This window comes from Chrysoperla carnea, chromosome 5 (assembly GCF_905475395.1).
Source record: "Chrysoperla carnea chromosome 5, inChrCarn1.1, whole genome shotgun sequence".
In the NCBI taxonomy this organism is placed as follows: Eukaryota; Metazoa; Arthropoda; class Insecta; order Neuroptera; family Chrysopidae; genus Chrysoperla; species Chrysoperla carnea.
This window is the reverse complement of record NC_058341.1, coordinates 32,146,892-32,174,728: the sequence shown is the minus strand read 5'-3', so window position 1 is coordinate 32,174,728 and position 27,837 is coordinate 32,146,892. Positions and strand designations below refer to the sequence as shown.

Below are 27,837 nucleotides of genomic sequence, written 5' to 3'. Positions count from 1 at the left end.
CATATCCACAACGAGGAAGAACGAGGAACGGCGAGGAATTTAGCATTCCAATCATTGCCCAATTCTTTCTTACATCACTATTTCACCAACTTGCTTTGGCGGATATTTGCTTCTCTAATTTAACATTTCCTCACTTCAAATCTCTTTTTCTAAGCATCAACGAAGGATGAATTCTTCCTTTTTGGGTTATCATTATAAGTATAGAATGTGAAAACAACCAGCAGAATAACGTAAGTTATGTCGATGACCTATTATAGCATACTTTGCTTATAAAGTTACTAAACTATTATTACTCAATGAAACACATACTAAAAACTTCAAAAACAGTAATATTCGTGCATTATATTATTATAATATTTATATAAGTAAAACGTTGTAATTTTAAACAAGTATAAACCAACTTTGTATAAACTTCAAATATCATATATAATGCATGTAAGAGACATAACAGCATTGCGGAAAAGGAATATTGAAATCGGGCATAGTATGTAAATATAAATAAAATATATATTATAAATATATAGGTATAATAATAATAATAATAATAAACTCATAAAAAGTAAACTTATTTATTTTATATATTTGAATTATTATATTGTTTACTTCATAATCATAATCATAATATTATCCTACTCGTTGATACCCGTTAAAAAATCGTCCGATAATAGCTCCACAGAAATGAAAATATCAATCCAAAGAATTGTAAGAAATCTTGAACGTAAATCGTACTACAAGATAATAAACGTAAATTGTTATTTTTAATCGACTTCAAACAAAAAAGGAGGAGGTTCTCAATTCGACTGTATTTTTTTTATGTTTATTACCTCAGAACTTTTGACTGGGTGAACCGATTTTGATGATTCTTTATCTATTTGAAAGCTAGTGCTTCCCATGTAGTTCCATTTCAATTTGGTCCAGTTCTGACAATGACATCAATGTGAAAACCATATAAGTCTTAAATGTTCATTAAGTATGTGCGCGACAAATGGACGAATAACTCAGTATCACACCGACCGATTTCGATTACTCTTTTTTAATGACAAATTAGTTAGTGTACTTTACATTCACTAAAAATCATAAAATAAAAAAACTTTTAACAAAAAAAAAACCGACTAAAAAAAAAAACAATTTAAAAACAAATTAATATGCACTAAAAAGTAAAAAATAACGATAATATAATGTAGTTACAATTATTGTTATTTTTGGAGTCGGTGTCAGCCAAGGAAACAACTGTGAACAGTTTGATACATTAACTAGGCTGACACCGACTCCAAAAATAACAATAATTGTAACTAGGAGATACAAGTGGCAAAAAGTTGGAAATCAGGTTCTGATTTTGGACAATTTCTTGCGTTTAATATTTTTTTGCTAATCTAAATTATCTAATAACTGGTTTAAAAAATTAATGATACAAATTCTGTAAATCGATGTGTTACCCAAAAGTTGACTCACGCAGAAGTATCATCCAAGGTAGAAGTGAGAAAATGAAGTTCTTTTATATGCCGCCATAGGTCGTATTTTTAGGAATTTTCTCACATAATTCAAAAAAAATGGTTTCTAACCTGTCATGCTAGTAAGAATATTTATTTTTAAGTGTTATAAGTGATGTTTATAGTGACATATTATAGTAACTAGACTATATCATAGAACATTTGACAGAGGACAAAATAGTAAAAATAGTAAAAATTAAATAGAATATATTAGGGAAAACTTGTTAAAGTCGAATAGTTTTTCTGTTGTTACATTTTGTTATTTTTCATTTGTATGGAAAGTATTACATATTTATGATTCATATACGCGATTATTACTACGAATTGTATTTTATATGAACAAGTGTACCATATATGTGTGAATTTGTATCTCTATATTGTTGTTTACACAAAATAGTAATATATCTTTTTTATTTTGTATACTACACTACATTGTGTCAAAATTAGTTGAAAACAGTGTTATTATACTTACATTTTAGTACAATTAAATTATAGGAAAAAAGTGACGCATTATGCAGAATATTATACAAATATTGTGTTCATAAATAGAAAATGAGTGTTCATGTGAGTTATATACCTTTAATAAAATTTTGGACCGCTTTTTTAATTAATTAATGATTATTATGTCTCTAAATTTCTTTAAACGTAAACACACTTCAAAAATGTTGAAATTTTTTAGATATATTTTTCAATTAACCTCTGTTAGTAAAGATATAATCTTGTGAATCACTTTCTATGAATGTACGGATTGTTTAAATTTATAAAAAATTCTTCATCTGAAGTGATAAAAAATATTTAGTCCGATCCCCTATTACATTTAACCATAATTTATTTGCGCTTCCACCAAATTATGAGTAGTATTCACTTAAAATTTTCAAATTTGAAAGTTTGCAGGAAAAGAAAACTTAATGTATTTTCTTTGCATCTATTAAGTTCATTACACCTCTGCGTAATAATAGCGTTTAAAAATTTATATAATTTTATGAAAATTGGATTCACTATAAACATTGTAATATTTTTTCATATTTCATTTTAACGTATAATCAGTATAAGTGTACTTTTATTTTCGTCTTTTAAAAGCTTCTTTATACATAGTACTTTTTTTAGAAAAATAAAAGTTTATTTTTATCATATTTAGTTTATATGTATGCTTCTGTATATCTGTGGCCAGTATTTCAATTTTATAATTTTATGGGTATCTTGGATTAAAGCAAATCGATGAGAAATGTATTTTTCAATTACATAACTTTTTTTATCCTCAGATTAGTGTGCCTTGTTTATCTTTGTTTATTCACAGATTAGTGTGCCTAGTTTTGTCTCATTTGCATAGATTTTCTTCGAATACTTTTAAAGACCTCTTGTAGGTGTTTCCTACTATCAACTCGCAGAAATTTCTAATTTCTATACAAAATCAAGCTCTTACAATTTCAATCCTCAGTTGCATGCAATCCTTATGGCTATCACTTCCCAATACAATAAAATTTTTATAGCCAACTTCGCAAATCCGTTTTAACCACATCGGTTTCAAAAATGGAATTCATTTACAAATTTCCGCAGCAGAAGCAGGAAAATAAGGCACCCGCGCTTGTTATCATCCCAAGGCTAATACGGCTCAATAAATTGACTTTCTAGTTGTGCGTACGTCCAATTTGACTAAAAATCTCGTTTGACCGTACCAATTTCTGTTTGATTATATTGGCTACTATTGTAATATTGTAAAAACAAGTGAAAACAAAAATTTGACTGAGTTAATTCTTGAAATACCATTTATAGAAAGTGTTTATAACCCAATCGTTTGTTTTTTTACGTCTTGTAAATAAAGAAAGATATTCACTCTTAGATAGCCACACACATGGAACTGATATTCCAATGAACTAAAAAAATTTGCACCTAATTAGCGCCCTCGCGGGTAAACAGTGATGTTTACGATAAAATGTTTCAAACAAAAGCTATTTAGAAGCAACATCTTTACGTTTAAACTTTTGTTCTATCTCTAACAGTTTACAAGATGGGTCCTACAGACCCAATTGACCTATGTTGCTCATTTACGAACTCAACCTTACTTTTTACTTCCTAAGCCCGCAGTAAAAATTTCAATTTGATATCTCTTTTCGTTTTTGAGTTTTCATGTTGACAGACAGACGGACAGACAACCGAAAACGGACTAATTAGGTGATTTTATGAACACCTGTACCAAAATTTTGTTCGTAGCAGCAATACTTATTGGCGTTACAAACTTGGGACTAAACTTAATATACCTTGATATATTCCATATACATGGTATAAAAATAATAATATTTACGAGTACATGTGTGGTGTTATGATGTTTCAGATAAATAATTCATATCCACAAATTTACACTCACATGCCTATAGAAAATTTATTTGCATGGATTCGGTTATATTTTCGTTTTATTATGTTTTATTATCATTTGTATAAACTTTTTTTGTTTTTGTTTTGATTAGAATTTTTGATTTATGTTTTCAAAAACACCCAATACCTACACCAATTCTCACCGTCGGTATTATAACCAAACACAGTGTGTGAATTATCCGATAAAATGATTGTCATCAGTTTTTGTTAAAATTAAATGAATTTTAAATATAACCAACGGGATTCTAATTAATGGTTTTGTATTTATTTTGAATTTTATTAAAAAAATGTTCGCCTATGAATATAAAATGGTTATTTACTAAGCAATGAAAATAGATTTTTATATACCCTGTATTTATGAAATATATATCAAGGTATACTATTTTTAGTCCCAAGGTGGTAACGCTTAAAAATATTGATGTTATGAACAAAATTTTAGTATAGGTGTTCATAGAATCACCTAATTAGTTCATTTCCAGTTGTTCGCCCGTCTGTGCATCCATCGACACGATAACTCAAAAACAAGAAAAGCTATCAAGCTAAATAGAACGGAAAAAATAAGTTTGATTTCGTAAATGAGATAGATCAATTGAGTTGTTTCTAACAATTTTTGTTACAAAAATTTTTCCGTAAGCATCATTATTTACCCGTGAGGGTGCAAATTCGGACAAAACTTTTGTGTCCATTTACTCAAAAACTATTAAAGATAGGGAGTTCCAGGTATCTTCAGCTAGTGGTCTTATGAAAGATTTTCGAACAACGAAAAAAATTCTAGAAAATCCTTCAAAAATTTTCGAAAACAAAATAAATGTTGGCGGGGTTGGTTTTTTGGGTGATTAGCATTGATCTTCAATACTTTCTGTGCAGAATATTCCAATAATTAACTCAGTCAATTGTTTGTTTTCACTAGCGTTTTTTTAAATTGGCATCTTTCATTTTTGCCAATCAATTGGTAAATAGCAACTTTGTGTAAGAAAAAGTGATGATTTGATGATGGCTTTATTGACACTTTCCTTATGTATCACGTGATTCGATACGTTAAAAACTGACAATGTAATATACACTAAAAAGACTTTTATCATATACCAGGTGATGAAAAAATGCGACATTTCAGGGTGATAAGAATTTTCAAAATTCATCTTAAATGTAACAAATTGTTCTTTAACATTCCAAGATGATCTGAAATGTTTGGAAAACTTTTCTAGTATAATCTATCAGATGTTTCAATAATTAGGTAACGTTGAACATTTCAATACATTTACAGTGGAAGAGATTACTTTTGCATTACCTTGTATTATTTTTGAAACATCAGTAAAGGTTATTTATTATCTGCATATTATGTTTTACTCAAAGGCATTTCATGTATGTATCTATCTATATGCATAGATAAAAAAAAAGTAGCGCAGGAGCTGCGTTAGCTAAGCGAATTTCCTCAGAGATAAAAAAAAATAACACAATTTTCTAAAAATCGAATATTGCATTTTTAATTTCTATTTTAAAAACTAAGCGCCTTGAGAAAAAAATCACAAGAGTACTTTTTTAGTTAAAGCTGATCAAAAAATATTTTTTATTTAGAAAATTTTGTACTTTGCTCATCCCTCACCCCTTGATTATCGATCGATTTTTCTCATTAACAAACTTGACCTTTCAAATACCAAAACTCTTCTTGATACCAAATTTTATTCAAATCGGAACTAAATTCCGACCGCTAGAGAGTTTAATATATTTAATATATATATATATATATATATATATATATATATATATATATATATATATATATATATATATATATATATATATATATATATATATATATAAATGTATATATAAAACGATGGTCATTTTTGACATCTATTAGGTAGAATCGATGGACATTATAAGAAATTTTCCAAAATTCCACCATCAGTACAAAAGCAATAGCTCCATTTCCTTCAAATGGCTATTCGCTATAAAGACACATAGAGGATAGTTGAATAATATTACTTTTCTATAGGCACGATTTCTCTATAGTAAAATTCCAAATACATTATTATGTAAATTATTTTAACGTATAGAAAAAAAAAAAGCTTTTTCATTAGAAAAGAGCTTTATTTACTTTTTAATTAAAACATTAGATGAAAAGATATTAAATACAGAATGTGTTATATTAACTGCAGTGCGAATAAACTAATGCCTACAAGGCCATTGTTAATGTCCTTATTTGGTCTGGTAAACATTTTCCAATCCAAAGGTCCAACACACACACTTTTTTAACGCCCACTGATAAAGCAAAAACTTTGTTAAACAAAACACTTTTTTTAAGCACATTTTATTTTACGACATTTTAATTGCATACTATAAGGTGTTTGTTGATTGAGAGCACATATTGATTAAACAGAATTTGGAAGAAAGTGGCCTCATACAAAACGCTTTGTTCGATGGCATCGAACATTTTCTTTGCAGCCCTTTAAACAAAACAATTTGCTTAATAACTTTTTGTATTGTCGGTCAATAATTAACTTGATCACTGTATTTCTGGTGACTATTTTACATAGTTTATGATTCTGGTACTCCTTATTTTAAAAAGTTTGAGAACCTCTGCTCTAAGCTAATGGTAAACTGATACTATTCTACTGTTTAAAATTATGAAATATTCTAATTAACTTTAAGATTTATGAAATTATTTTAAATGTAATGATATTTATATTTCCTTGTGATATCTTAAATACAAAATATTTACATAAAATTTATCGTGAATTATTTAATTTAATTAAACTAAATTATGTCCACTGCATTCAAGAAATGTTAGCATATATCCCCTATTAAAATATTGTAATAAATTGTATAAATAAGAGGGATATAATTACGCCAGTCAAATTCTAGATTAAAATCGCAAAAAGCGATGTAAAGCTGCTTTTTGGAATTTTATTTGTATCCCTTAAGGGGAATGTAAAACAAGGAAAAAAAAGTTGTGCTACCTACATAAGCTGTGAAAAAAGCTTATCAGATATATCAATGTCAATGTATCAGATATATCCTTGCTTTAGTATTACTTCCCATTTCTTAGCCTCCACCAAAGCTCAAACTATCTCATATTGTATTTGCGAATTTCTTCATAAAATCAGGTAGAGCACTTTAAAACAATACGAAACTGTTTATTTTTCAACAACTTTTCGTACTAAAATTATTTTTACTGACTCAAATTTTGTTTTCATTAAACAACAATCAGAGGAAATTAATCAACTACCCTCAAAAAAACTAATTATAAACTTGGCAATATTAAAATTTTATTTACAATTTTCTAAATATATATAAACAAAATACAATAAAAAAATGTTGAAAGTACACAAAATTGTGGCTAATTATAAAACGTTTATTCTGAAACCGACTATTGACGATGCTTTGTTCAAAGTTTTTCGTAATTGTAACTTCCATATAAAGACAAGTTAAAGTTTTAATTGAATTTTTACCTTTTAGAGTTTTCAAGATAATCTAAGGACAAATCTTCCCATTCAGTATAAAGCATCAACCACTAAAGCAATGTGACTTAAATAATGAAACTCAAACAACGCAAAACATGAAAACAAGCATATAAGCATATCCAAATCAGAACACTTCAAATAGAATCAGGATTTTGCTATTTCCTTTAATTTTATGCCTGCTTTCATCTTTTGGCATGTCAAGTTTTAGTTTTTAACTTTATTTTTTTATTTTTTATTTTATTCTCATATTTTGTGTAGTCGAGTTTTGGTTTTGAAATTTTTATTAATTTCCCAGTATAGGAAGTCATTGTAATAGGTCCGATTTATTGAATCGAAACTTTCAACATATCTTTACGCTCATGGCCAGGATAAGACATTGACACCAATTTGTAGAAAAAGTGTGCGTGTGTGTATGAACGTATAATACGTACGTTCGTACGTTCGTTGTCATTTTGTCGTCATCTATATCGCACGAACAAGAAATTATATCGTCTTCGTTGAGGTGTCGATTGAAGCTTATTAACGGCAATATGGTCCGAAAATAATTTCATTACATTCGGTCGAGTTTATATTTTTCATTATTTTATAACTATTTATTATGCTTGGAAGCTACGTAAGGGTCACACCAGACCATACTTACACCATGTTTTATTTTTTGGTCGAATTTTTTAATGACTACATTAAAACGGTTTAATAATAAGATTTATGAAGCGTTCTATATATAGAGATCAATGTGAGTGTTTCACACCAAATACCTACTTAAAACAAATTATAATATTTGGAGCGCATAATGACATTCTATATAAGAACGCAAGACTACGTTGAGAGTAGATAAGTACACCAACAACAACTTACAACGCATACAACAAATGGTTGTAGACTTTATGGCGACTATAAATATAAAATTTCGCTTTATGATACCCGGAAATAAAATGCTTAATAAATAGAAGAATATAACAAGCAATATTATAAACAATTCAACAAAATATCGTATAAATTATGATTACGTTTGTCACGATCAAAACAGAACCTACATTACTTGTTTTTGTCTGTATATTCGTATTTCTTAATAAGTTTGCTCTAAATATATTTGTAACTCTAAAGCTAGAAAAAACTGGGAAAAAATATGTTTAATTAGTAAACTTGAGCAGTTGAATATACTTCATTTCATGTTGTGTTTTTATTCTCTCAATATTTCCCGACGCTTCCACCATTTATTACAACAAATCTTATTTTTAACCCCCGTACCAAAAAAAGTGTATTATAATTTTGAACGCTATGTGAGTCTGTCTGTCTGTGTGTCTTTTTTTTCGTTTGAAAGTTATTTAATGCGTTGAGTTCTTAAGTGTGTTTCAAATGCGAGTTAAGGATCCCGTACCCGGTTCAACTAAACAATAGGCGATGGTCCCCAAAATCGATTCAGTTTGGAGAAGGCCTTAAGGAAAAAGGTAATTTAATGGAGAGTGTTCTTAAATACATTTCAAGTGCGAGTTTAGGGATCCGTACCCGAAATTTTTTCGGGGTTTGTTAAATTCTGTAATTATTATTTGTTACCATTTGATACCACGAAGATGCAAACACACGCCATGTTTCTCTTACAGGCAAGGTACCCACAAGAAAAGCATGTCTAGAATTCTAAATGATTAAAAGAAAATGTCAATATTAGAGACAGGCTTTATTAAAGCCTTCAACATTAGAGGAAAGCTTACAGCTACAACAACACTGATTATTCTAGTGAAAAGGGAGAATATGAGGAAATTACTGTCTTATCAGCTACATTTCACAACTTTTGATTTGGTTAAAGAACAAATTTAGTAACAAAAGAAGGAATATTATTTTGTTACTAAATGTTGTAAGAGCTATTTTCTGATGTATGAGCTATATTGCTGTACAGTTTTATTCAAATCCATTCGCTAGTTTTTGCGTGAAAGGGTAACAAACAAACAAACAAACATCCTTACTTTCACATTTATAATATATAGAGGTATCTCATGTGTTATTCTGATGTATGAGCTATATTTCTGTACAGTTTCATTCAAATCCATTCGCTAATTTTTGCGTGAAAGCGTTACAAACAAACAAACAAACAATCATCCTTACTTTCACATTTATAATATATAGGGTTTTGAATGCTTCAATTGGTTAGAGCGGGATCTACTGATTTCCGTATGGGGTATTTCGTGGGTTATATAGTCGATTCAAGTCAAATCCGAAAAAAATATATTTAAAAAGTTGCTGGTGTAGTGCTTTCTACCTCCTTGTAATAGCTAGAAGATTTTTACTCTTAGCTTTCGCACGGTTAAAGTAATGTGCGTTTTGATTCAAGTGTTTTCCACCCGACCAACCAATACAGCCTAACTCAGTCTAATGTCTATAACATGTTGACCGCAACATTGAACTTTTCAAATTTTTTTAGTTGATCAGAACAAACTTACCTATTGTATATTATATTTAACGTTGTGTCTGGTATTAAAGTTAAAATGTCATCTTTTTTATATTATTTGTGCTCCGTTACCTGTCATATAAAATAAATTCACATAATAAACATTCCTACTAATATACAAAACTAACTACTGACGTAAAAATAGAATTTTCAAACTACGCCAACAAAATATGTGTAACAATTTTTTTTTTCAAGTTTCTTGATACAAAATTATTGTATTCGCTTCGAAAATTGAAAATTTTTTTATCGAAATTCTATAAAATCGGTACTTTTTACCCGACTGTCAAGAAGTGCTTATGTTTTTTCCGCGTATCTGGTATATGTATGTATGTTTATTATAAATTTCTTTATTACATCGTACCTTCCAAACGGATGGATGGATGGCGATAGTTACGGTATCGTTATTTTGGTCTTACATGGGATCTTCTGAAAGATTGTTTTAGAAGGTAGAAAAACGTTGTTAGTTGCTACAGCTTAGTACCTCGAAAAGGAACTCAAATCGTTCAACAGTTGCAAACTTTCGAACAGTTTTATTTGTGATGTTGTCCATAACGTTCTTTTGTACAAATGTCAGTGACACTCTTCGGGTTAAAAACTCAATTTTCTCCAGTATGCCATTGCCAAACCCTTATCAATTTTCCTTATTAGATATTTTTTACTTTCCAAGGTATCAGATAACAACAGACACCTTTCAGTGACTGTTGAAGAAAATCATAATTGTAAACGGATTTCCCAACCACTTAGCCGACCCTCATAAAAGAGAAAGCCCCACTTACAAGAATTTTCATAGAAGAAAAAGTTTTCAGAATAAGCACAAGTAACCCATATACTAATTTTTAGATTTATTTACATTTGTTCATCCAGGATGGGCATCAGGATTTGTTTAATTAGAAGCTACTTATAAAACTTCTAACAGTCACACTTACTATAATTTTGAAAGATATTTCGTGGTTTTTGTACACAGAAAAGAGAAGGAGGACAACATTTTTATTATAACTATTCTGTTTAAAAACTTTAAATAAAACATTTTATTTTATTAGTTTATGCAAAACCATCGACGAAAATAATTTTTTATTTTATTTTATTTTTTTTAATAATTTTATTTTTGTTTATATTCTTTACACTTGTTTTTTGTTTTGTCATTTACTCATATAGTGTTTTAGTTTGTAGTGAAAAACTATTTTCAACTTTCATCAGTGTTTTATTTCTTTTTTTAAATTTAAATCATTGTGGTGTATGATTAAAAAATTAATTTTATACAAAAATTATAAAAAGTTGTCTTGTGTAAAAAATAATATTAAAAAGTCATGTTTTTCACAAAAAAGCTTTAAAATAACATATGGTGGGAGCGAAGTTTTAATTTTCTATTTTATAAAAATTGAATTAAAAATATGGTTTAAAAATATATTATATTTCAATTTTATGATTTTGGTTTTATCTCTAGTACATTGTGGTATATGTAATATACAGATATTGTTTTAATTAAAATCATTAATAACTCGTCTATTACAGTCGAGTAATCAGGGTTGCCAGATCATTTTTATAAAAAAAAGTAATAAGCTACATCTAAAAATGGTTGGTTCAGAAAAAGATTGATTTATACTTTTTCCCATCTCTACATGGTTAATTCATAATTCGAAATCAAAATATTCTATTTACGATTTCTATAGAAGTTTAGATGACCCGATTTATAGCAAAGCGTTATTTATCATAACTGTTTGACAACCCTAGACGCGAAATACTCGGAGAAAACATACGCAGAGAGCCATCAAAAAGAAAATGAAAATGTTTCAAAGACAAAAAAGATAAACTTGTTTCAAAGACAAAAAAGATAAACTTGTTCCTAAGATAGAAGAGGTAAACTCACAATTCGAGGGTTGTTATCATCCCTAATATCATCCATTTCAATTTAATGTGTTAGGCCCCAATTTACCAAAAATAATCCATTCAGCTAAAAAAAAAAAACGGATTTGTGACATTTTCTTTACACTTTTATAATTTAAGTTTTCAATCAGAAAAATAAGATATCTGGCAACCCTGCGGATAATTGATCATAATTAATCATAACTTGTATATGTCTGGGATTTAATGAGAAAATTAAATTTTCCATCTGTGGATGAAATAATAATATATATATGTAAACGAAGGTAGCATACAAGTTAATATGTTGTAAAAAACGGAAAAGAGGCCCTTTCATGAATTTGAGATTTCGCGAAAATTACAAATATAAAGAGTACAAAAGCATGAAGTTTTAAACTTATAAAAAATACGCATCTAGCCTTGCTTACAAGATGGCTTTAGTATCTTGACTTTTGCGGGTTTAAATTTTGCATAATATCGTTTTAAAACCAACTCCACCCCTACACAAAATTACAGGATGTTTTTTCAGTTGAGAAATGCTTGAAACTGAAAATTCTTGAAACGAAAAATGCTAGTTTCAAAGACATACATCTTATACCGGCATCGAATGTGACAGTAAGTTTCAATCGTACGTCAACTTAAAAAAGATAGCCCGTATAATGGGAGGTTATTTTATATAGCATTTTTATAGTTTTGATCGAAATCATTTTGTATAAAATAAATTATTTAGTTTTAAATTTTTATAATTTTCGTTTTAGTGTATGCACTTTTAATCGCTGCTTAACAGCGTATAGATTTTGTAGTAAACTTGTCCGGCTTTTCTATTTCTTTCTCACTCTGCCCTTACCGCCCCCTCCTCTCTCTCTCGGAAAGAACAAAAACAAAACTTTTTTAAGAAGTCGCTTGGATTGAAAATGGGGGAGGGGAGTCTGTTGTAATATCCATGTTTTAACACTTGTAAACTTCCTGTCTTCGGTTTTTACATACTGTGCCATTAACTAGCTTTTACAACACATATAAAAGAAAATCATGGAAAAGCACACAAATTGAAAAACTCCATTCTCATTAACGTGTCTTTTGTATCACGGTCAAAACTTCAAGTTTGATTTATTGCCAAATTTGCCTTTGACACTTTTCCAAAAAGTAATAATAAAAAAAATCGTAGAAGCTTTACTTCGTTATATCCCATATAAAATATTAATCACATTCCAGTACGCGACTGATGGCAGTTCATAACTATTATACAGCCCTGAATATCCAAAGTGCAATAGTGACTTTTCCAATCCTTCGATGATCTTTGAACTATAACGGACAAACAAATGTTATTTCAAAAAATGTCTACGAAAATACTCTTCTTTCTCTTGGTCCTTTCTATACCATAAAATAATTCAAAAATGAAAAATCACAAAAATTTTTAAATGATCTGAGGTAAAACGCCTCAGATCTAACGCCTATATCTTAAAGAAATACCCTGTAATTTTTTTTAAATTTCCCACTCTCGTATTTATAAAAACGGTATGGGAAATCAAAAAACGCGAAAACATGTATCAGCTTATTTTTAGGGAGAATGAAAATACAACATGCAATGAAAGGTATTTAATTTTTTTATACGGAGACGTTTTCATGGAAATCATTTGGGTGATATTGAAAAGGGTTATATTTTGATACAGTATTTTAAATTATAATACCTAAAATTTATTCAAGAAAAAACAATTCAAATGTAGCTCTTGAATCGATCAAAACTAATTTTATCTCGTCAATATTTAATATTGCCAATTTTGACTATAACATAATAATATGTATTTTGACTATAACTATGCCGCTGTAATATAATATAATAATGAGATACAAAGAAGCACAGTAAGTGTATTATTTTGAGAAAACGCCTTCTTAGCATAATTACAAAGCCCACCCGTTCAATTAAACCCAAATAAATGACAAGGAAAAACCTGATAAGCGAAAGGAAATGATATAATTTTTTTATGTTTATGATGTAAAAAGATAAATGAAAAAAAATTTATGGGAATTTCTTTTCATAGTTTTTCAAAATCGCACACTGCTCTGCCCCATTATGTTTATTTCAAAAATACAACTTTATTTCAAAAATATGGCAAATACCGATATTAAATTCCCATACATTTAAAATGTCTAGGAATGTTGCCAATAATATTTACAATCTTAAAATAATTTTAATTACTTATATTGGTTTTTAATATTGCCAATAAATGAAATCATAATATACTAAATATTATTGCTTTATGAAGGTAATGGTCATTATTTATATTTGTAGATCATTGGCGTTGTTTTAGTTCAGAGAATGTTTAAAAAAAATTCGTTTTTGAAACTTTTTTCAAGGCTTATTAATTTTATTTACTATAAGTGATTTGATTCGCCCCTGTCTCCTTTGAAAACTGAAGAGAAATATTCTGTCAAGGTAGTTAAAAGATTATCGTTTTGTATCCATTAATGAATTCTAGAGTTCAGCCCAAGTTTCGGTTTCTACGAGTAACCTATCTATGCTTGGGTTGTTTTATCAAGGCCAACTTTTTGAACTTTAAAGTGCGTTTTCGAGCCTAATAGTACAAACATGATAAATAAATGGGAAAAAAACAAAATTTCATTTTCGAATCAAAATGTGGTTTTAATCGGACACCTTGTTTTATCGATAACTTTTAGTTTACTAACATTGTTTGCTACACTTTCTAATTATAAACTATTTATATTTTTTATTATCTATTATATGAAGCCACTAAAATGTAGTGTACTTAATAAAAATTATTTAAATGGAACAAATTTTTCTAAAACGACAAAAATTTTATCCACTTAAATAAATGTATTTTACACCCGGCTCCAATAACTGATTGAGTAAGATATTTTTCAAACAAAATTAATATTTCTTCTTAATCAAAATTTTAATCAATAACACGATGCGTATAAAAACTAATTTTGAAAAATCCAAAAATCAAACGATAAAATTATTTAATTCCTTTGATTAAATTTGATTCCTTTTTTAAGGATAAACGAATTATCAAAAAATACTGTTCCATTTCTAATTATTGTATCATCGGGTTGAAACTTATGCAAAAATATGCAATTTCGATGATAAAACAAACATAATGGAACTTGGAAAAACCACAATAAAATAGAAATTTAGAGTTGGGTACTAATTTTCCCAAAATCACTTTTCCTAGTTCAGTGAATCATTTTAAATCTTTGATTTTATTTACCTTTTCCGATGCTGCTTTTTCTAGACTGATTTAGGAAACTATATTCCATTAAATGGAAACTTTGTATACCATCGGTTTTCCGAATATTACCTACACCAGTCTTCAACGGCAATTGCGTCGTTTAGCACTTTATATGAGTATCTCGATGGTTGCTATCGCTCTTTTTGTTTCGCCTGTGATATTAATTTCATCCGAGGTTTTCTTTAAGGCACTAAGCTTTAACAATCCATCTACCATGATATTCTTCTTTGCATCACTAAAATCTAGCCGAGACTGACGTTGCTCGCTGTTTTCATTGTGACTTTGAGTATTATCCACTAGTCTATATAAATTATGATATTTGAGAAAGTAGTATTTCGACCCTTGGTTGTGTAGCAACCGTGGATTAGTTTGGCATCTACTCAGAAATCTTGAGATCTAACTGTCCCCGTACTTTGGTCAATTAATTAATAAAAATTCCTCATTATCTTTGATTAGTAGGCGATTAATTATCTTCATTCATCATTGATTACCAGTCGACCAAATAATCCGATTATTCCTGGTGATCAAAAAGTTCAGAAGTTACTGTACTTTATTTAACACTATCAAAAATATTAACGAATTTAAAATCATTTATGTATAATTTATTCCATTTTCTACAACCCACTTAAAATAAATCTTAAAATATAAATTACTAGAGTGATACCCACCCGCTTCGCTGGGTTTAAAAGTAAAGATTGATAGAGATTGCTCTCGCTTATCCCCTTTCTATAACACTTGAAATAATGGTAAGAATTGTTTTACACAGGTGTTAATCTGAAGTATGAGCTATATTGCTGTACACTTTTCATTAAAAACCATTCGCTAGTTCTAGCGTGAAAGCGTAACAAACAAACAAAAAATAAACAAACAAGCAAACAAACAAACAAACATGCTTACTTTCGCATTTATAATATATAGAGATAGAGATAGAAATCTTATCTCTATCTTATTATAAATTATATCTCATGTGTTACTCTGATGTATGAGCTATATTGCTGTACACTTTTCATTAAAAACCATTCGCTAGTTCTAGCGTGAAAGCGTAACAAACAAACAAACAAACATACTTGCTTTCACATTTATAATATATAGAGATTTTACACATAAATTCCTTTTCAGTTTATGTACAACTAAAATTTTAGTTCAGTTATTCAGTTTTAATACCTTAATATATTTATTTTGAGATATTTATAACTTAATCATGTCATACGACAACCCATAAATTATTCGTAAACTGATGTTGCAATCACTCAAGTGTCGTTTTTAAATGAAATTTTTGCTTGTTTAGTAGTAGTAGTAAATATATATGTGAAGTATATTATATTGCAATTTGGTCATCGTATTTTAAAATACACTTTATAAATAAAATATGTACTGAAAATATTTCCGCTCTAAAATAAATTTGTATCATAATAATTCCAGAATCATTTAAGTCATCACTCAAAGTGTTTGTTATTCAAGTGTTTACGGTATATTATTTATTAAATATTAATTTTATTGATTATATTTTTTGTTTTGTTGAATATTCTAACCAGGTAAATAAGTATTTATAATTTTTTTTTTTTTCATTTTTAATTAAACTTATAAATTGAAAATATTGTTTTTAGTATCGTTATATCATTTCAATGTTTTTTTTTGCTTTATATTTATAAAACAATATTCTATAACTAAATTTAATATTAAAAATCCATTGATTTTCATAATCAAATAATTTCACAAAATTTATTTTCCAAAAGTTTTTCTTGACTATTCAGAATAGAGAAGACGCATAATATTTTTAGTCATATTTTTATTAAATCACTTTGTTTATTTGTTTATCTGTTCGGTTCGATTTAAATCGTGTGTTTGAAAACTATACAGTGTGTCGCATTTGAGAAGAAGACACCCTCATATTTTTGTTATTTATAGGAACATCGATTTGAAATGTTGAACATTCGCACAGAGTGATAAGTAACATTAAATTATCAATTTGTTCAGTTTTTACATTCCATAGCACACAAGTGATAAAAGTTTATTTTTTAATTTTATAACTAGTGTGCTATGGAATGTAAAAACTGGACAAATTGTTAATTTAATTCAAAATATGTATTCAAAAATTTCAATAAACTTGTAATAATTATGAGTGTGGACTAAAATAATGAAAAAAATAAAAATGCGAATTTTGTTATGAAAATCAGTATATGGGTTTATGCAAAATATTAAGAATCGATCCTTTATGTCAATTTGTAGTAGGCTGAGTTTAACGGTCTGATTTCGTTTAAGTGTCTCAAAAAATGTAACCCATCACCCGATACGACTGTGCAAAATTTCAAATCGATATTCCTATAAATAACGAAAATATCAAGGTGTCTACATCTTAAATGCGACATATATTTTGAATATACATACTTTCTGGTCTAAAATTTATGAACATTTTTTATTTCATTTGTAACTTGAAATGTTATCGATGGCAAAATTTATTTATTAAAAGAATATTAAAATAAAATTTATTGATTAAAAGAAAATTATAACATATTGACAAATAAAATCATTTGGAGAGAATGAGCTAGAATCTTAAATTTTCCGGCAATGGTATTTTTTAACACGGTTCAATATATTCTCAGTTATTGAGTGATTACAGCCGATGACAGCGAATGTCAAGCGAAATTTACAAAAGTATCTAATTGAAAAATTTTCGTGTAAACTATTTGCTATAAATAAAATTTAATAGTCTGTCGGTATTTCCAACCCGACTGCAAAAAAGCAGTTAAATCTGCTTTTATAAAAGATCTACTCTATTATTAAAAAATAATTGACTAAAAACTCTTAAATCATTCTTACATGCGCCTTCCCTTTTAAAACGACAAAGTACTACGATAATTATTAAAAAATATAAAGTCCGAATCGTAAATTCATTCTAATTGTTAGAAATTTTGAAAAAACCAAAACCATAAAAATGAAATACATACAAATGTTATAAAGTTTGATATTTTTGTGCACCTAAAAGGAAAGAAAATTTTAGTAATTTTTTTTTAAATTTCATATACATATTTAGAAACAAAAAACATTTATCGAAAATCTTTAAAAACTTAATTACTGTTTAAAAATTAAAAATATTTTTTTTAACAAAGAATTTATAAAAAATACTCAATCAAAATGAATTTAATGTTCAGAAAAAATTTTCAAGAAACAAAAAGCACCAGTTTTGGGAAAGGTACCCGAAAACCGGTGAATCGTAATGCTGCTAAACGTAGTACACGTGATCAGAATTATTCATATCAAAACAATATGGATGATAGTCCACAATTAAGAACGCATATATTTTTTGCACCAACACGTTCCAGTTACAGTTTCAATCAACACGAGTACGAAGGTGGTGTATTATATATTTCTGGATATGCAATTTGATTTCAATAATATGGGTTTTATGTAAGCTTTCAACGCATTTATTGCTTTGCTTTCATAGTTTTACATAATTTTTGTTCTTAGACTAAGAGATACTGGCAAAAAAATTTCAAATGATCCATAAAAAGGTTTCGTGACTCCAAAATACTAATCTGGCTTCTACTGTTTTAAATATAAAATAGCGAAGAGGGTGTAGACATTACCTTATAGAACATATAATTAAATGTTAAAAAATGGTGAATCTATACTAATTGACTTACGAACTAGAGTTGTGAATGATTTAAAATGAATATATGTTAATCTCTGGTAAATGGTTTTTGTTTTGTTTATACCACAATAGAGATAGATGTTTATAGCCTCTTCAACCGAAATTACAGTGCCATCCATAGTTTTTTTCGAGTCTCGAATAGCGAGCCTAAATTTGCCACATTACGTGGCGATTGGAAGGTAAATTATGGGTCATAGCGCTGATCGGAGTTTAATCGCAGGAAGATTAAAAGATCATATTAAAGACATCATTTATTTTAAACAGGCTAATATTTTTGGGTTAGTCATTTTTGATCAGTTAATCACGGAAATCATAATGGCGCTATTATGCCGCAAAGCGAGCGATTACGCTCCAAAATGGCTTGTGTTTTTTGGTCTTTGTCTCCAGATCCAATTGTTAACAATTTTTGAGAGTTAAAGATAAGAATAGAGCAAGCCGTGGTTTTACTCCTGTAAAATTCTTAATCGTGATTCTTTAAAGTATGGGGGAAAATGTTGTGCCGCTAAATATTGCGGGTAATACCCTGTCCGATCTTTGTAATTTTAGTTTTGTAATAAAGTATACTTTAAAAAATTTGCTGGTACTTAATTGATATCTCGCTCTTCTTATTAAGTGAAGGATTTTCAGATTTTCAGATTTTACTAACATTATAAACCGATTTTTTCAGTAAATAACATGTTTGAATTTGCTGGATAATTTAATTTTACTAACAAAAAATATTAGCTTTTATATACAAAAACAGAAAAAGTCAAAATCAAGATTACCGCATAAGAAACCAAGTAAAAAACACCCTACACCTACAGTGTTACCACTTTCAGGAAACACCCAAATAGATATTTGCATTAAGGCAAAATGACTCAAATAAGACTCCAAGTTGTTTTACTCGGAGGAGGGCATCTCACAGAACTTTGAATTCTACTCTTATTTTTCTAAATTCTCGTTTTTCTTAATTAACAAACTTACCTATAACAATGTTTCAAATGGCAAATAAATATAACCATAGCAATTTCTCTTGATTATCCACTCTTGGTCTAATATATTAAAGTTAAACAAGACTGATTACAAACTGAATACCAATACTAATTACAAATTTTTATTCTTTTTCAGAACCAAAATGTGGTCCAGTTTTAACTTCATTAACATTAATACCATCATCAGGGACAATGAGTTCGTCCGAAAACGAACCGCCACAGCCGTTAGTGGTACGTGGCCCCGCCGATTCATTACCATGGCCAGAGTATTCCAATAGTACAAAATCAACAAATATCGATTTTCCAACATCGATATCATCCGGTGGTGGTGGAAGCCGACAACAATCCGTTAGTTTTCGTTCCGATACCGGTGGTGCATTGATGAAACAAAGTCGAAGTGAACCAATATCATTATCAACATTAGATCGTGATTGTTTTATAATTCCTGTACAACGACTTGATCGTTTCTTACCAGCTGGTTTGCCTGTCCCAGTATGTATCTATTTATATCATCATCACGCTCTTATTAATATACTTAGTAAAAATATTATTACTTGCTAAAATTCTTTCCAAATACTTCCAATATTATAGAGGGTGATGTAAAGAGTGTGCTTAAAAATGCTAAAAAAACAAAAACTGTGGTTTTTGAAAATAAAATTATGTAATTTTCTTAAATGTCTTGTTAAATATTTTAAGATGGTAAAAAATACTTTGAAAAATTGAAAGTTTTTGTTTTACAACGTTTTCAAAATTGCACACTTCATCTACCCATTCTGTATCTGCTTAATGGTTTTTAAATTGGTATAAAAATGTCTAAATATATTCAATTTAAAGTGTATCGTTATCCAAATAAAAACCCTCGAACGATGAATAAAAAAATATAATTCTTTATTTTTCCAATTTATTTTCACTTATTTTTAAATCAAATTCCACGTTATTTTCATTTTGTAATCATCATTTCACTTTCGCACACAAAAATTTTCAAATATGGTTTTTTTGTAAAATTGTATACTACTGATTAGTGTTTCTATAAGATTCTTCAAATTTGTAGTTGGGTCAACTTAACGAGCGAGCCTACTTAAGCAATTTTCTCCTACAAAGTTTTAAATTTTTTTGATTAAGTTTTACACCAATTCCCAGTCTAATGATAGATTAACTATTGAAACATGTACCACTACATCGCAACTATAATTTTTAATAAAATAAAGTGTTAAAAAACTATATATAATTTTTTTTCTAATAATTAATAAGAAATTTTTTCATAAATTAATTTAAACTTAATGATAGTAATGTCTAAATTTATAATCTATAAAATTGAAAATTTTATCCAAATTTATTTTGTCTGGAATTTTACTTATTCTAGAATTATGTCTACTTTCACCGATACCGACATATTGCTTTTGTACAGCTTTAAACGAAGGTAACGATAATTTTTTTGCGGTTCTAAATGGATAGTATAAGTAATGAGCAGTCCCTTCTTCATCAGGCATTAACCTTACTGGATGAGATTCTTCCTTAGAACAATGTTTACTCCACATTGTTGACTTAAACATAGAAGCATATTTAATCTGGAAAAAAAATGGTTATCTTTTAAAAATCATATAGAGTGGCCAGTAAGAATCTTCCAAATGGCCGCTTTTCGGCACTTTTTATATGTGGACATACTTTGAAAAACTTTTAATATTTGCGTAAACTTTTTTTTTCAAGGATTATGTAAAATCCAAAAAGAAAATAAGGGCTTTAACAGAAATTTTTGAATAATAAAATTTTATTTTGCAAAAACATTGGCGAGATCACTCTAAATTACTTTAAATTATTGATTATCATTTTATGAAACTTACCACAATTAAAAAGAAATACAATTTTAGTAATTGAGCTCGCGTAAAATTCATTTTGAAATTAAACAGAACGAATTAGTTTAAAAAACATTTAAACTTTCCACTAATTGCTTTCTTTCGTATTTATTATTAATAACAACATACTTATATAATTAGAAAACAAAAGGGTAAAAGCCATTTCATGATTGGATTACCTTAAAATCCGTTTACATGTGTCTAGTATAGCGGATGATTTTATTAGCACTTAATATCAAAGTAAGTAAGCGTTGGTCACTTCCGTTGAAAAAGGCAAACAATTGCCTTATAGGAACCATTTCTTACAAGTAATAATATCTTATCTTATCTTATCCCAAATTACCACATTCTTTTTACGTACAAATAACTATTTTCTGTTATTATTAGGTACTTTATTTCATAATAAATTTTTAATTGGGATACGAAAAATTTTTAATTGATAATTTTTTAGGACTGTATTGAGTCCATTATATAGCGATTAAAAATTATTATTTTTTTTAAATTTGTTTATGATCTTATTATAATTTTTTTTTCATGATAACATTTATGCTACTAAACATAATTTTGCGTTAAAATAATTACTTTCTCGTCTCAAAAAGTCATTTTTATTAAAACTCAACAAACCTCTCCCATACACACATGTAAGGTAATGCTTAAGTCTCAAAAACTTTATCCCATATGAGGATTGAAATTCAGTTTAGCTTACAGTTTTTACATGCGCATATAGAAGTGACTTAAATTTAGAAGGAGATTTCAGTACGAATTAATGCATTTACTTGCGCTCCCACCATATTTGAGGGAAAAAAATTTTTTGGGAATTTATTTCAACAACAAATCAATGTTGCAAAAAACGCGTTACAAAATGCTAAAAATTTCGTGGAAATTGATTTTATAAAAAACACAACTTTTAACGAGTAGGCAGGCAGGCATTTCACTTAATAAAATAAATAGATTGATTTTAATTAATAGAATAAACAATTATAAATTAATGCATAATCAATAACACCATGCAGTTAACTGTTCCAGGAGGTACAGCCGTTCCAGAAAAAATTGCAAGTCCAACATCTACAACATCCAGCGGTAACATAAGTGTACTAGAAGTATCTGATCCAAAATTATGTGTGTTAGCACATCTAATGAGTCCACTTGAACCAATAGATCCCGTTCTAGAAACACCGTTAACACAACCATTAACAAAGCAACGTCAAGTCGCAATTGAATTATTAAATGAGGTGGCACAAGCAAAAAACGCATTGGGTGGAATGCTCTTATCAAACATGGAACGAAATGGTAAATAGTATTAAAAAATTTTAATTTTATTTTTAACAAAATTTATTATGTTTAAGGAGTTTCGTAGTAATTACAATATTATTCTTTTCATTATTTCTTTTAATATTAATTAATCTATATTTGAAATATTTGAAAGAGTAAGCCAAATTCCACAAAAAAAATCATTCATGAGAAAAAGTCATCTGAAAGTCATCTGATTTTGATAGATGAGTTAACAAGTATTTGTTCGTACAAAACAAATTTGGTCTAGAATATCAGATTAGTTTGACTTTGAAGAGATTATTTTTCTATCTTTGGGGTGAATATTACATTAGTTCAGATTTTTCAATTTTTCGTTCAAGAACACTTCTAATTTTTAGCAAAATTTAATATTTATCTATTTGCATCGCCTATTCCAATTCGCTTAGAAAAGTTTATCCCAAAATAGTGTCAGTTTTCTTCAGCTTGGGATCTACATAACAGATGATTTATCGCCTCTTCTCCATTTAAAATCAACCGTGATTTTGCCGACTCATTCCCGTATTACTTCTATTACGAATTCTTGTTATTGTCTTTCATTGATTTGACTAGTGATGCCAATGACTGTAGAGATGAAGGCTCGGTATCCAAAGCTGGATTGTCAGAGAGCGCAGTTCCTATTTCGAAATATCATCATATCGATATTTTTGCCATTTCTAACAATGAGTTTATCATTATTTCATACACACTAAATTCCCCTGATATTTACAGGGATGAGGTTAAACAGACCAGGCACGCATTTAGAATAGAGGTATACCTTTGATGCTACTTTTAAGCACAGGCTGACTGTTCAAGTAAATTACATTGGGACCTCGATAGCTCGAACTTCAAGGGATAGACAAAAATTTTCGAGTTAATGAGTTTTTGACTAAACAAGTAGTCCGAGACACAAAGGATTTAATTGCTAAAATTCCGATTTAGAAAGGTGCGATTATATTTTACTAAGTACGACTTACGGAGTCTGCTTTTTGAAATTCGAGTTACAGAATATAAATATGTACTATCAATACCTCGCAGAAAAATAAAAAAGAACGAGAGGTATCGTGGGACACCCGGTAGGAACTATATTCCTTTCGTATATTGGTACATTATAAAACAGCGCTTACTTTTTTATTTACAAGATATTTTCCTGAAAATTTAAGGTATTAATTTTAAATGCCAAATACTTGTTTGATTCTTTAAAGAATTTACAAAACTCTTACCAAATTCTTAATATTGTGAAATTTATCAACTGTCAAAATTAACCGTCTCATTCACTTGGTGCATTTCATCTTAGAATTTTCTTGAAAAAAAAATACGTTTTCATTTTTAAAACAGAACGAAAAAATTGGTTTAATACCCAAATTAAAGATTCAACTCAACACGTTTCAGGAAAAAATATTAAAAAAAGGTCCGGAAACTCCTTAAATGATATCATCTAATAAAATTGTTAATGTTTATTTATCATGCTATTTTGAATTGAAAAATTCAAACATGAAAACTTATTTTATTTGGTCTATTAAATTATTTACTAAGCATGTACAGTTAGTGTATAGGTGGTAGAAGGTATACATCACAAAACATTTTGAAATGGGTACGCTTTTATTTAGATATATTGGACAAATTCCAGATCAGAGGTAAATTTAGATGTATATCTTTATATACCGAGTAGACCATTTTAATCTGTTATGACCAATAGCTCCTATTCTAATTACCCACTCAGAAAATAACTTAAACAGAAGTTAAAGAGTTTGATGGAGGATATTTGTTTTGAAATCAGATTCGACCTAGTTCTTCATGTTTCTTTAATAGTCAACACAGACCCTATGCAGTAAGATAGAATAATTCTTTAAATTAGAAAGTTGATCTTCATAAAAAAACTAACATTTTTTCGAAAATTGTTAGCGTTCGGTGGAAATACGACTTAAAAATATGTCATTATAGCATTTAATCGAAATTAAACACGCTAGCTACACAAAATAGCAACAGAGGACATTCGCCTGTGTCCATGACTTTGACCTACATTTATCGATAAACTTGATACAATAATGACATATTTTTAAGTCACATTTCCTTCGAAAGCTAACGATTTTCGAAAAAATGTTTTTTTATGAGGATCAACTTTTTATAAAGTCAGTCAAAATTTTTCCTAGCAAACTCTGCAACTTTTGTTTAAGTAATTTTTTTGGTTCGTTATCTAATTACAAAGCGAGCTATTAGGCATAATAGATTAAAATGATCCACCCTATACATCCAACAAATCGAAATGTTAGCTCTATTAAAAGGTGATAAGATAAGAGCTGTAGGTAATACATTCCTAAATTGGAATAAAAACAAAACTGTATAAGATATCAATATGATTTCTATTTTCATTTTAGACATTGGCTCATGGCATTTTTTATTTAAAAATGGTTTCATGCTTCTTAGACGAACAACAAGGCTATTTTCATTTTCAAATACACGTTCCAATTACAACTCCATTCTGCAAACACACACCAAACTTTTAACTTTTGTAGATATTAACGTGATTCATGAACATAAAAGTTTAACATAGAGAGGCACATCTTTTTTCAAAAACGGCAATTTCGGTTTTCAAGCAGATCCATTGATTTCGTGAATAAAAAAAGTCGATTAAGCTCAATTGACCTCGTGAATAAACAAACCCTCTGTGAAACTAAAATTTATTGTTTGGTATTTTTTGGATTTAGCAATAATTCAATGTCTAAAATTGAAAAAAAATAATATCAATATCCCATACCGTTTTGCTTTTATTTCAAACTGAAAATTTATAAACCCAATTTGATCACTCTATATCAAAACGTTTTTAACAAATAAGAATGTAAAAGAAAAATACTAAAAGTCCATCTCAACTTTTGTACGTTTATTCTAAGTTGCACGTATTTTTCTTATATCTAATCGTAATTATTTTCGAGAGAGATTTGTTACTTTACTTTAAAACTTATCTAATCCAGCTCTGATATAAATTTATAACTTATGTTGAAATAACATAACGATTATAATGACATTATTACCTATACCATCATTGACATGAATTGGTATATTATCAAATAAATTTTGAAATAAATTAAATTCCTATCTATTCCATAAATACCTATATCTGAAAAAAGACAATAAATTTACTAACTGACAACCGATAAAATTTGGCAAAGCACAATAAAAATAAACATTAAAAATAATCGAATGATTGTAAACAATAATTTGGTTTTAAATAAATAAATTTAAAACATCGTTCAAGGTTAATTCCCATATGAAAAAATCGTAAAAAAATCTATCGAAAAATAATATATACCCTATCAGAAGAGTGAAGATCGTAAAAAATGGGCTAATTTTCATTAATGCCATAGTTAAATTTTTCATACTAATGAAAAAACACTTTTTTTATTGCGGGAACGAAACACTAAAAATAGTCAAAGTTCGAAAAATATTAACAGTAAGAGTTTTGTGACCTAAATTGATTTATAAGAAATTAAAAATATGCAATTTGTATAAATAATTGCATTGTAAATTAATCGTAAAAATACTAAACTCACAATTCGGTTAATAGTGATGAAATTATTCCAAACTTGTTACTAGGGGGTTTTGAGGTCGCTGAACGCGAATATCAGAATTAGTCTCAGAGGTCCATAATGCCCAGGGTAAACGGTATCCTCGTCGTCTCTTAGAGTTTTCGGGAAATTCGTTATATAATCGGTCAAAACTCGTTAGTCGGCAGTTTTTGAGGTCGTTGAACACGAATACCTTGGCAGAATTGAGCAACAGGTACCTGGAGCCCGAGATACCCAGGGTACGCAAGATACCCTGGGCACCAGATGCCTCGGAGACCAATTCTGTCCCGACCGTATCCAAATCCGTCGTACTATTCAAATTTTCGAACTTCAGTGCTTTGGTTCCGCGACTAATAAGAAACAAGCCAGGGCCTTTTGAACCATGCTAAAATTAATTATAATCTTTATTCATTATGCTAATTCAATTCTTCTTTTGTTTCAGCTGAATTTCCTTTTATTTCATACTATTTGGTAAACAGTGCTCAAACGGATCCATCAGCATTCTACAATCAATTACGTGTATCCAGTCTAAGTAAATTTGATCCACGCGTACTACGTTACACAGCCGCTCATACATTAGATTTATACAGTGAAGTAGCAGCAATATGTCGACCACCGTTACAAGATCCCGGTACAGGTTTAACCCGATCCCATACACCATACACCGGTTACATAATATCCGTATATAAAGTATTTGATGGTGATGATCGTGAGAAATTCGAACGTAATTGGTTATATTGGACAGGTGCCCGTATGTTATATAGATATTTACCAAAAAGTGCTGGTTTAAAACGTATCGCATTACATAAATCATTAAGTACAAAGGGTGATAAAATGTACTTATTGGTTTGTGAATGTGCAACATTATTACAAGATGTGTCTGCTACAGCGTTGTTAATACCAGCATTACGTGCCCGATTATGTGGCTATACTGGATTATATCGACCGATTCAATCATTTTAAAGATAATAATTAGCAGTAGATAATAATAATAATGATATTTCAATACTTGGCATAAATATACCATGGTTCAATTGTTAAATTTTTATTTTAAACTAAGCAAAATCAATAACGCCACATTTTTATGAAATAATTACACAATATAAAAATGAATTTTTGTTAACTTCAAGTTTCGACATAGTTATTGAAATAAATACCGCGATACTCGAAATCAAATTGTATATTAAGAAATTTTATTTAAAATAATCATCAATCAACCATCGTCAGTAGGTAAATTTCTTATGGTTTAATTCGACTATCTATTTTACAAAATAACATATTAACAATTGAACTAATATTTAAAAAAAAGTCGATAACGTACTTAAAAAAAAAACAGTAGATTTTCCTATTTCTAATTTTTTTTTAAATTACATATAAAGTCTTCCGTGAAGAAAAAAATATGTAGTTACGTATTAAGTTCCAATGGAAATACACTTATTAAATCATATCAAAATTCAAATTTATAAATAAATTATCAATTATCGACATATCGTTTAAAATGTATCTAGCATATCCCTATATTTTTTTATTAACACGGATATCCCTTTCACAAAAACATTCCTTAGTCCTTACACATAGTAATTCATACTACTAGTAAGTTATAAATTTCTAGCGATTTCCCGATGAAATT

General features: G+C 28.6%; 1 protein-coding gene across 4 annotated transcripts; it reads left to right on the top strand.

Annotated features, from left to right (window-relative positions):
• The first annotated feature begins 1,921 nt into the window (after positions 1 to 1,921).
• Positions 1,922 to 27,384, top strand: LOC123301820. Of its 4 annotated transcripts, XM_044884727.1 has the most exons (5): positions 16,307 to 16,413; positions 18,031 to 18,230; positions 19,638 to 19,993; positions 22,368 to 22,644; positions 26,650 to 27,384. In XM_044884727.1, the coding sequence occupies exons 2-5, from the start codon at positions 18,146 to 18,148 to the stop codon at positions 27,168 to 27,170; spliced, it is 1,239 nt and encodes a 412-aa protein (XP_044740662.1). In that variant the 5' UTR covers positions 16,307 to 16,413; positions 18,031 to 18,145; the 3' UTR covers positions 27,171 to 27,384. The 4 variants fall into 4 exon arrangements, with proteins under 4 accessions (XP_044740665.1, XP_044740662.1, XP_044740661.1 ...); XM_044884730.1 differs by lacking the exons at positions 16,307 to 16,413; positions 18,031 to 18,230 and adding an exon at positions 1,922 to 2,054; XM_044884726.1 differs by lacking the exon at positions 16,307 to 16,413 and having other exon boundaries at positions 18,004 to 18,230.
• Positions 27,385 to 27,837: the final 453 nt, after the last annotated feature.